Below are 12,057 nucleotides of genomic sequence, written 5' to 3'. Positions count from 1 at the left end.
GTTAAACTGTTATCTGCTCTTATTACCCCGTTGTGGCTGGTTTGTCTGATACTTAATTTTGCTCTGCTGGTTTCAAAACTTTGTCTGGTGACTTTATCTATAAATTGTGTGCATGCCTTTTCTCTAAAAAAAAGAGCGATCGCACCAGTGACATGCGCTAACCTCGCATCATTGCCCACGCGGTCGAGGATGCTGGGTAATACCTGCGATCATACCTGGCACACAAACGACAACACCTCTCCACCCAAGGTTGCCGCCTCGGCGTACCAAAATCCCTCCGCACGATACCTCACTGCTACCCTCACGACAACACCTCTGCACGACATAAACCCCAATCGCCCTCGAGTCCTCCGCGCGGGGGGGGGGGGGGGGGGGGGTCGTGTAGTCATGGTTGCCCCATTAGCAAATTTTGAATCGATCTAACCATATTATTGACTACCTTAAAATGAAAACCACATTAACATAATATTCAATATTACTTTTGTGTGTGAATGTTCATGGAAATCAGAATAAGGTGATGGTCCTTGGCAAAAAATTGTAAAGAAAAAAACGATCAACGTAATGGTGAAATATAGGGTGGGCTTTAGGTCCATGAAACAATTTCAGAATATTCTCTAAGGGCCCATGTGAGTGTCATGACATGATGCAGGAAAGTTGATTCCTGCCTCAGAAGTGGAGGAGAGCTTAGACCCCTTTATAAAGGTTTCTCTTCCACGTGCTATTGGAGCTTGAGAGGAGGAGGAGTTCCCCCGCGCTCCTCCTCCACTGCCTGCCTCACCCGCTCAGGCCTATGTCATGTGTGTGCTTATCTTTTGCCAGGCAAGAACAAATAATTAATTCATAATTAGTTACGAGTCATTTACACCCACACCACGAATGTTGAGACATCATATCATGGGTTATTGCCGACTTGGGTGTGTGTCAACCCACGACCTCCCTACCATGAGGGACTATACATTGGAGGCCTTGATAACCCTAGGCGTCACCCAGATCAGATCGCATCTGCTATATCTCCTCGCGCACTGCCTACCATCGTTATGCTCACTATTGCTACTGTTGGTGATCCCATCCCGCCCACCATATGCACGTCTGTATGGGAGACCAGGCCTCCGGAACCCTACCCTTTACGATCCTGCATCGGGAGAAGGGCGACTAGGTTTTTTGGGGACCGTCTCCTATGACTACTCGCTGTTGTTGTCTTCGTCCACTACTTCGTCTACGTCCCTGTCACCATCGACATCACCATGTCCACTGAAGCGAAGAAGAACGCTGCCGAGAAGAAGGTTGTCAAGGAGACTATTAACATCGCCGCTGCGGCTATGACTTGGCCAACTAGAAGGTATAATTCATTTATCCCTCTTCTGTTTATACCTGTGTTGGTCGTACTTTTTGTTTGCATAGATATGTCTATTGTTTGTGTAGTACAAGTTTATACCCCCCCCCCCATTGTACAAGTTTCAAAAAAACTCTGCACATAATTTACACATAAAACGTTTTTTTATAATATGCAACAATAAGTATATAATAGTGGCATTTTAACAAAAAAATCTAACAATAAATGGATTAGACCTTGTATAATGGTAGGTGCTTAGGGAGGTGTTTACAAAAATAAACCATTCTTAAGCAGCAATGACTATTTCTACAGGAGAGACGCCTAGTTAAGTGTCAAACCTCTACAAATAAGCACCGATGCTTAAAGAAATATTGGTTTATTTCTCTAAGCACCTCCTCTAAGTACATTGCAATTACAAGGTCTTAGTGTCATAGGCATTACCCTTAAAAAATAAATAAATAATAAAAAATAAAGTTTTGTAAGAAAGAATGAGTTGATGACATTGGTATTACCCTTTAAGTATAAAAAATAAAAAATAATAGTACACATAATGACAAAATTTGCACATAAATTACAAGCAAACATCATTTTTATATATGCATCAATAATCATATAATAGTGATATTTTCACAAAAAAAAAATCTAAGAATGATTGAATTAGTGGCATTGGTATCACCCTTAAAAATTAAATAAAATCTAAAAAAATCAAAATAATGAAGTTTTATAATAAAGAATCAATTATTGGCATTGGTATTACCCTTTAAGTATAAAAAATAAAATATATTAATACAAAATAATGAAAAAAATCACATAATTACAACGAAACTTTAATTTCATATATGCAAGAATAAGCATATAATAGTGAAATTTTCGCAAGAAAGAAATATTCTAAGAAGAAAGGAAATAGGGTCATTGGTATTAACCTTAAAGAAGATCTGAAATGAAATAAAAAAAACTTAAGAAAGAAAAATCATTATTTTGTTTCTTAGTGGAATGAATTACTTAAAGAGCAACACCAATGTCACTAATTCATCCCACTAAGAAACAAATAATGAAATAAAAAACTTCATTACTTGGGATAAATTAGTGACATTGGTATTGCTCTTTAAGAAGAAAGAAAAAAAAGCTAAACAAATAATGATTTTTTGCATGCAATTTACAAAGAAGTTGGTTTTTTTTATAATATGCAAGAATATACTCCCTCTGTTCCGAATTACTTGTATTAGATTTGTCTAGATACGGAGGTATCTAGCACTAAAATGAGTTTAAATACATTCGTATCTAGACAAATCCAAAACAAATAATTCGGAAGGGAGGGAGTACATGGCAAAGACACAACAAAAGGGTGACATTATACCAAAAATATATGTTGCATCGGCCGCGGGCGAGTAGCCGTCGCTCTCCTCGGCCCGCGACGGCACCTCGAGCCAGTCCACGGAGAGAGACAGCCCGGAGCGCTGCGGAGGCCTCATTCTTGGCGTCTGGACAGGAGCTCGCATGACTCTGCTCTGGATCCGTTGCTGCTGCGGGGTTTTGACTGCCCGCGACGGCACCTCGAGCCAGTCCACGGAGAGAGACAGCCCGGAGCGCTGCGGAGGCCTCATTCTTGGCGTCTGGACAGGAGCTCGCATGACTCTGCTCTGGATCCGTTGCTGCTGCGGGGTTTTGACTGCCGGGACGTGGAATGAGATAGAAGAGAGGGGACGAGTGAAAATGGATAAGATAGGAGTGAGGGCGGTAGAGGGCTTCTTTTTTTCGTCCGAGCGAGGCGTGAGATCGGGCAAACGCTTTCTATCACTGACGTGTCTACTGACGGGTGAGTCAAAATTTGTGCTCATCATCCAATGGCTGCTGGCACGTTCGGCCCTTATCATTTAGGTCTATATAAAGCTGGTTCTTTTCCTTCTGTATGTTATAATGTTGACTATTAAGAGCTTTTTCTTTTGAGGGAATGCAATCATGACTATTAAGAGCTTCATTTAACTTAAAAACGGACGGAGGAAATGAATGGGCATAATATTTTTTCCAAAAATTGTTTCCGCCAATCCATTGATTGTACTACGCTATATCTTACAATTTCCTCCTAGTGTTTCTTGTGTATATATGTACCTGGCTACTACCTAGTTACTGTTTACCCATCACCAATTGGCGATTGTGCAATGTAATCTATGTAATGGAATGGAACGGAATCTTGAAGATTTAGAGCAAGCCATCACGAGATGACCGTCTTGAGCCTGTAGTTCTTGACGATGCCACTGTACACGACGAAGTTGAGCGTGCACATTGCAGCCATGGCCCAGAAGAAGTAGTCGAGGTGGCCCTTGTTGAGGTCGTCGGAGATCCACCCGGGGCTGTCTCCCGTCGCCGTGAAGGCCTCCACGATGGCGTAGATGAAGGAGCTCATGTAGCTCCCCGGCGCGATGGTGAGCAGAGCCAGCGACGTGCACATGCTTTTCATGGTGTCCGGCGCCTCGTCAAAGAAGAACTCTAGCTGCGCGATGTAGCAGAAGACCTCCCCGCCGGCAAGGAAGAAGTACTGTGGCAGCTGCCACGAGATGCTGATCTCTTCCCCACGCGCCGCGCTGTCGAGCCGCTTCATTTCCACGAGCGCTGCCACCGCCATGGTGAGCGCCATGAGGAGCCGCCCGGCACCCATCCGCTGCAGCTGCGACGGCTCGCCGTCGCCGCTCGAGGAGAAGCTCCTCAACGCCGGCACGATCACCTTGTTGTAGAGGAGCACCCATGTCATGACGCAGATCACCTCTAAGGAGGCCAGCGACGCCGCGGGCACCGGCACCGACAGGATGGTCATTTCCATGGCGCTGCCCTGCTGCACGAACGTGGTGTTCATCTGCGCGAAGGCCGATGACACGATGACGCTGGTGATCCACACGGGCAGCAGGCGGAGGAGGATCTTGAGCTCCTCCACCTGAGTCACGGTGCACAGCTTCCACGAGGTCGCTGCCTCCGGTCTCTCCTCCATGTCCGACTCCGTGACCATGGCCGCCTTGTCGAGGAACTTGAAGTCGCTGGTGTGCGCGATCTTGGGCTGGGGCAAGTCGATCTTGTCGCTGACCTCGTAGAGGTGTTTGGCTTCGGCAGGCACCTTAATGCTGATCTTTTTGCACGCGGCAGCGACGACCTGGCAGAGGCTCTTGAGCGGCGTGCCAGCGGGCATGCGGCGCTTGTACATGGGCGTGGCGAGCACGAAGGCGGCGAAAGCGAGCGCGATGCAGGCAGTGGCGATGCCGAAGCCGAGGCCCCAGCTGATGTTCTGCTGGATCCAGACGAGGAACACGCCGGAGATGATGGGGCCGAAGCTCACGCAGAGGTAGAACCAGCTGAAGAAGGAAGCCTTGCCCTCCCGGTCCGCCGCACTGTCGTCGTCGAACTGCTCGGCGCCGAACGGCAGCAGCGACGAGCGCACCCCGCCGCACCCGATCGCCACGAGGTACAGCCCCATGAAAGCCACGGTCTGCGAGCTCAGCCCCCACGTGCCGGCGGTGCCGGCGCAGGAGGCACCCGCCGCGCACAGTGCCGCCGTGGTCGTGGGCACGAAGGCGGAGAAGGTGACGAGCATCATGCCGAGGAGGTAGACGACAAGGGAGACGAGGATGGTGTTGTAGTTGCCCCAGAAGGAGTCAGCGATGATGGCGCCGAAGACGGGGGTGAGGTAGCTGGTGCCGAACCAGGTGGCGACGTTGGAGGCGCTGGCGAGGTTGGTGCCGTGGAGGACGGTCTCCAGATACACCACCAGGTTGGTGGAGATGCCATTGAACGCGGTGCTCTCCAGGCATTCGAACACTGCACCAGAGAATTTCGAAACTTGAGTTAAACCACCAGCCTCTTCGAGCTACAATAAGAAGAACGACAATGAGAAGAACATTGAGCTTTGCTTACATAGAATCACTGCTGGTGCCTTGCTGCTGCCGCGCTTCTTGTGCTTGAGGAGCGGCACCTGCAGCTGCAGGCTATTATCCTCTTGAAACTTTGGGCCGTGACTCTGCAATGGAGACAGAATGCAGAAATCGTCAGCAACCAGAAGAGGAGGAGGAGGAAGATCGGAGGGAGGCAATTAATCGACGGTCGTTACCTCGGGCAGGAGTGTCGCGCGCTCGCCTCTCTCCAAGGCGTCCATGGCGCCGACCAGGTGATGAATTTGTTGGAAGCGGAAGTGGCCTGTGAACTTTTTCTTTCTCCAAGGCTAGCTCGCTTCCTGTCTGAACTGCTTTGGCTGCTGCTCCGTCTGCTGCTTGCTGCTGTGTTCTGCTGCCGCGGAGGTTTATATAGCAGGTTCAACTTGGACGGGATCCATCCATTGGCTGGCTAACATTCAAATCTCACCAACACGTGCGTGCGCCGCCTGCCTGTGCATACTAGTCCACGACTCTGCAAGGCCAGAAATTTCGACGCAGCAGGAGGTGGCTAGCTAGGTGCATGCAGCAACTCATTCACCGGTCTCCGGTCTCCAGAGTGCGTGCCATGTCGGATCATTGCGTCTACAAGGTTAGATTACTGTATTTATCTACACACGTGGTAGTTTGCTTTGCTTGGCGCCGGAAAGGAGACTGAAGTTATCGTTGGAAAAGAGTCCATGTCATCGTCCTGTGGCGCGGTAGGTGCCAAGAGGAGCAGAGGCTTCAGTTTCAGAGTTGTTCTTTCCTTATCTAGCAGGCTGCAATTGGATACTATACACGACTTTTCCTTATCCAGATTGATACTACAGTAGTACTCCGTAAATTTGAACAGTTCTTGCCTCATTGTCCGTGCACAGTCGTTGCTGAACGGCGATTCCAGCTCTCAAGTCATATCTGCTCAATTGAGTTAGCTCTTCCTCATTCAGGCATTCTCCACAAAACCACGAGGGGGTTCTAAAGAAGCTGACTCGTCTAGTCTCTAGTGTAGTTCTTACTCTTCTCTTAATTAATCGGAAAAGAAACCAAGGCTGCTGTTTTTCCTCAAAAAGGTTTCTTATCTCCCCTTTTATCATATCGTGCCAAGTGCAATGTTCCTCTCATATAACGTGTAGTATTCATTCTGAATCTATTGGATCTGATGGTGTGCCTGCTCATCAGAGCCTATGCTTCTTACCTCTTCTGAATCTATTTCTACCATTGTAATATACTCCTAAACTAAACAAGCACTGCCATCTCAGGCTAGCGCGCATGGTTGCATAGTTGGGATTACGTACTAGACGTTACGCGTCATTTCCACGGAATTTGTAATTCATCCCACAGTTTCAACGCCCCTATAAAAGGCACACCTATGTCCCCGTTCGCGTCAAGTTAGTAGTGTGACGATCAATAAAGTAGGTAAGGAAAACAAAGTAAATAGTTCATATAACCGGAAATCATCAGGCAGAGACGCGAGACTGGCAGACGTATTGCAGGTGGCAGTTGGGGTCAGTTAATGCGTATACGTGACGGGTACGAGACAGCGTTGTGGAGGACGTTGGTGCGGACGTCGGAAGAGGTTTTGACGACGATTTGGCAAAGTGCCGTTCGCGCTCGGTTCTGTACCTCTTGTTCGCGCTCGGCAAGAGATGCAACGCCTCGTTCTTAAATAAAGGTTTGTTGGTGCTGAGCCCAGCGCGCTCATGCTATTTGAAATTCAAAGGACGAGGGATTCCCGCTCAACAGACACAGCAGCTCTTGTGATGCCACCTGGCATAATCAGTTGCGTTTGGAATTTAATGATTGTAGGGTTCAGCAGAGGGATCAGTGATAATGTGCAATGGGCATCAATATATGACGTGAAAAATAAAATATGGAACTGAAAACACATCTGAAATTCAACAGGTCATTACATAATGAGGTGCAAACACAAGAGATGGCACACAGAGATCGACGCAGCATGTTATTACACAGATTTATCAATTATCGGCTGCGGAGCCCTCAAGAACAGGTTTATTACACAGATTGAACAGACGATCTCAAATCAGACTGGTGAGTGCATTCATGTCCATGTTAGTTGTCCCAGCAACATATAAAACAACCTTTGGCTTATTGCAGGTGTTTCTCCTGTGGCCACCGACACCACATATAGAGCATTTAGTCTCGTTCCTTTCTTTCAGTGGAAGACCTCCTCGTCGCGGACAAGTTGTGCTCTTGTGACCAGGTTCTCGGCATATGCTGCAGAAGCGAGTGCGTTTGCTCGTGCCACACCTATCGACATCTTCAGCAGATGTGCGTTGCTTCATCCTTTTGCTTTTTGCACCCCGGTCATCATACGGAGGCTTATCTCTGCTATTTGTTGGTCGCGCGGCTTTCCTTTTCCGCTCAGGTGGTTTCAGTCCTATGAAATCCCCGATAGCACTGCCTTCTGCATCACTAACGTTCCCGCTTGTGTGTGCAATTGCTGGAACAATTTCTTTTACCGTATCCTGCATGCATTTTGTGTGTGCAAACTATCTCCTGCATGCATTTTGTTCTCTCAACATTTAGATGGCTCTTGTCGTATCTCACTCCGAACCCAACCTCCCATGAATATAGATTGTAGTAGTCGTAAGCTTCCCCAGCGTATCGAAACTGGCTCCCATAGCAGGAACTATCACAGTTTCGGTTTTTTTCTCTGCATAGATTCGTATTGTTAGCTCCAATGCACTCATCCTGGCAGCACATGGGGGCCATTCATCAGGCACACGCCCAACACGGATTCTGCATTTTCCACATTATATTTTTTCAGAACCATGCCTTAACTGGTTTTTCAGTTCATGTGATTAACATATATAACGCTAGCAGGCGGCAGGCCAGGCAAGGACGAGGTTCTCCAAGCAGATTAAAATGATATTAACTGCGAGGAACACAATGCAGTGGATCCTTACCTTCGCGTCCAGCCAGGGGCTTCAGGGTCGTCCTTCCCTGTAGATTGCTCGGACGCCGGCACCGACAGGGCAACCCCCTGACAAGTGCTGTTCAAATCTGTTTCCACTACTGCCATGGCATCTCCTGCTTCGCCAATGCTTGAGTCCGCAGGTCCACATATTACAGCCTGGCTTCTGCCGTGCTATACCGGCAGCTCGTCGCCGGCCAGATCCAGCAGGGGAAATCTATTTCAAATTGACAAGCAGAGCGAAAACACACTGAAGTACCATTTGGGATGGCAGGAAAAATAGTTATTGCGGCTTGCAAGGCATACCTGTCAACTAGATCCGATAAGAACTCCAATTCCTCGTCTCTGGTGATCCTAATCTCCATAGCCATGATCTTGGACATCGATAACTGCCGAACGATCGGCCTGGGGATACCCCAGCCCGAACGAGTCGTTTGTGCTGGGAGAGTCGCTGGAACGAACGAACTCGTTCGGTAGAAGTACCCCTCTAGCCCGAACCATCCCACGTCAGATAAACTTGTCGCTAGCAGGGACAACGATCTGGCTCTTCCCCTTCGGCGGACCAGCCCAAAAATGGGGGAAGCCCAAAAACGTCATTGCCTACAAGAATAAAAAAAACAAAGAATTTATATGTTAATAAAAAAACAAAGATTGCCTGGTTTTTAGAAACTTTCAAAATTTTACACACCGTAAAAACACATCTTAATTTGCCATGGCAAAAACACATCTTAAATTGGCATGGTAAGAGTATATGTTAGTTGCCATGGTACATGGATTAAACTTGGTCATTTAATGTCCTGGTCCATGAAATAAGTTTGCCATGTTGAAAGAGATAAAAAAATAATCCAAATTTCAAGAAAATGGTGGAAAACTATTCAAATGATGGCAAGTTTGCCATGATTTAAAAACTTTCATAACTTGCCATGTTTTATGTACATTTTCTCTAGTTTGGTGAATGAACTAAGCCATGCTGTGATAATTTGTAAATAATCTAAGAAATTGCCATGTTTTGCTAAACATCATGATTAGAAATTTCCATGTATAGACCAAAATCCTAAAATTCTGTACTACTCACATGGCAAATTTAGTAACTAAATCACGTCAAAAGTGTGTGCTACTCTGATTTTAGTGTAGCATGGCAATTTTTAGGGATTGTTTCATACACAAGCATCTTGGCAAACTGTGTTCAAAAAGCTCATAGTACTCATCATCTAGCAGGTCGTAGTCATCATCCAGCAGGTAGATTAACTCCTAGCAAAATCATCAGACGTGATTACAGGCGCACCTTATTCCAGTGACAAAAGAGAGTAGATGAACACCTCCCCGCCGCAGCTCCTCCACTGGCGCTGGTGGTTGTGCAGTAGCAGGCCGCGCTTGCACGCCACGGCGGTCGATTCGGCCATCTCCTCAACCCACGGGTGGAGTCGACGGAGGCGACAGGGGCGCACCGATGCAGGAGGTTGACCAGGGGCGAGCAGGAGCAGGATCCACTCAGATCAGAAGCGGGAGCGGCTGCCAACAGAAACAGAAGTAGCCGCCGGCTTCCCTCGGCGACCGCGTGAGACGAGGAGAGCACCCAGCCCTCGCCCCCATCACTAGCCGCTCCCTCCGCCTCTGGTGCCGCGACTCGGCAGCTTCCATAGCCGCCCGCCGCAGCCATCCCACATCCTCACCACCGCATCGCGCGAGGCAGGCCATCGTTCCCCCCACGAGCAGCACCTCCACCGCGACTCCACCCCGCATCGGGATCCCGTGGAGGGCGAGACCGCTCTCCCTGGCGTGGTGCCCTGCCCCGCACACGAGGCCGCCGCCAGGGCCTGTCGTGCTCCTCCCCGCGAGGCCGCCGCGGGAACTGTGTGGCTTCTTGCCGCGCGGCGGAGGCAATGGTCGTCGGGCGGGAGATGTTGTACGAAGGCAACGGCACGCAGCTGCACTGCGGTGGCCGGATATGGCGCATGGTTAGCGGTGGCTATGGTGTCGATTTGTGCGGCGGCGAGCAAGGTGGGGAGGGGAACAGATAGGATAAGAACGTCGTCACGTACAATTCCATCTCATCTGTACCAATGGTACAACAATATCCTGTACCGATATGCACATGTTATCATGCACGGGTCCGTCTCCGCACGTCCGTTTTAGTCGTACTCCGTTTCTTGGTATATATATACGGCCGTATTAAAATACAGTAGGAAACGCGGCCGTATTAAAATACGTTAGTTAAACTCCGCGTCATCTCCACTCTCTTCATATAACTTCGGGTCTATGTTCTACCGGTTTCCAGCATCGATGGGCCAACAAACTCGGAGGTAACATGGAAAATTTGCAACTCTAACGCCATCCGGTTCATGCTTACCAGCACATTTCTTGTGTTTATTGACAGTTTCTTGCCTCCTTTCCATCACAATTCACAATTGAACTTCCAGATTCTGTGCAGCCATCTGCACCGCAGTTGTAAGGAAATTTTCGTTTTGAGTTTGTAGCTTGCTTGAAGCAGTCAAAGTTGATGAGAGAATTGATTTGCCACGTGAATTAAACTAACCCTAAATAGAGGGTTTAACTAACCTAATTAGCTGGGGTCCCAGTAGTCAGCGCCTCAGTGGCTAGTTAACGGAGTCGTTAGCGGCTAATTAAACAGCGACACGTCAGCCGGCCGGGGTTAGCCGCCGGCGACAATCCCGCGCGGCGGAATACCATCGAGACGGTGATACGGGCGTCGGCTGGATGTGCCATCGAGGCGGAGTACCATCGAGGCACTAGGGGATGGCTAGCGATGGCGATCTACACGGCGGCGGCAGCGAGATCTCAGCCATGGCGGAATAGCTAGCTAGGGCTCGAGCGCGAGAAGGAGAACAGGAGGAAAACGGAGAGGGGCTCACGGCGCATCCGACGGCGTCGTCGGCGAGCTCGGGGAAGCGTTGACGGTGGCGAATCGACGCCGGCGATCGGCGAGCAGAGGCGGCGGTGACGAGCCCAAAGGCTTGCTGTGGTGCTCCCGGGCTCGTGTTCATCGGTGAGGAGATGCAGCGTGGCTCGGCGGAGCTTTTAGACAAGTTCGGCAGGCGAGGCGACGGCGGTGGGCGCGGTTGTTCACGGCGGCGTGCTGCGGGTGCGTTCGGGGAAGAGAGCAGACAGTCACGGGCGAGGGGAACGGGCCCAGTTGGGCCTCAACCGAGTTTTTCAGGGTGGCCGGTGCAGGACGTAAAATCCATCGCTGCGCAAATTTAGTACCGTATCGGAAGTTTAATTAGGACGTGACCAGTTTATTAGATGGACTCTATCTATTGCATCGCCAACACGGGAATAATGCACGGCTGTTTAGCTGCGAAAGATGCCAAAAAGCACAAATAAAAGAGGCCACTGAGTTCAACCCGTGACCCAGCACCAAAAGATGCACACGAACGATAAGTGCACACGGATCAAAATAAATGCAGTCGTAAAAAAAATAGCGCAATTGCACCCCCGGGTTGGCACGTGCTATACATTAGCACTGGGCTTTTTGTTTGAATTCCTTTTTTAAATGGCAACTACTAGGGGCCCATCCGACCGACCCAAATTTGGATGCTCACTGCCCATCCACCCCATTTATTCGTATGTGCCTGTCGAATTTGGTTCTACCCTCTTCCGACCGACCCAAATTTGGATGGTCACTGCCCATCCACCCCATTTATTCGTATGTGCCTGTCGAATTTGGTTCTACCCTCTGTGTTGTCTTCTTCCCTCACACCCAAATCCACATCCTCACCACGCAAAGAGCATCGGACCCCCTCCCCAGCTCGTTGATTCCATGCCTCAAAGGGAGTGACTGCCCCGTCGTTGTGGTCATGGCCGCCGTAATAAATAATGTCAAAATTTGTATAAAAATTACACATAATTTGCGTCTCTTTATAATATGTGAG

General features: G+C 48.8%; 1 protein-coding gene and 1 long non-coding RNA gene across 2 annotated transcripts; both read right to left on the bottom strand.

Moving 5' to 3' along the window:
• Positions 1-3,545: 3,545 nt before the first annotated feature.
• Positions 3,546-5,471, bottom strand: LOC123130818 (protein NRT1/ PTR FAMILY 8.3-like). Its single transcript, XM_044550625.1, has 3 exons — positions 5,427-5,471; positions 5,234-5,336; positions 3,546-5,137 (listed from the first exon to the last, which is right to left on the bottom strand). The coding sequence occupies exons 1-3, from the start codon at positions 5,469-5,471 to the stop codon at positions 3,546-3,548; spliced, it is 1,740 nt and encodes a 579-aa protein (XP_044406560.1).
• Positions 5,472-7,079: 1,608 nt separating this feature from the next.
• LOC123128085 (uncharacterized) lies at positions 7,080-11,313 on the bottom strand. The gene is made up of 4 exons (XR_006462930.1): positions 9,450-11,313; positions 8,471-8,764; positions 8,157-8,381; positions 7,080-7,989 (listed from the first exon to the last, which is right to left on the bottom strand). It is a non-coding gene; the product is annotated as an uncharacterized lncRNA (long non-coding RNA).
• Between the last annotated feature and the right edge of the window lie 744 nt (positions 11,314-12,057).

The sequence above is a fragment of the Triticum aestivum genome, chromosome 6A (genome assembly GCF_018294505.1).
Source record: "Triticum aestivum cultivar Chinese Spring chromosome 6A, IWGSC CS RefSeq v2.1, whole genome shotgun sequence".
NCBI classification, from domain to species: domain Eukaryota; kingdom Viridiplantae; phylum Streptophyta; class Magnoliopsida; order Poales; family Poaceae; genus Triticum; species Triticum aestivum.
Note: the sequence above shows the minus strand (reverse complement) of the source record. Positions and strands in the feature narration are given on the sequence as shown.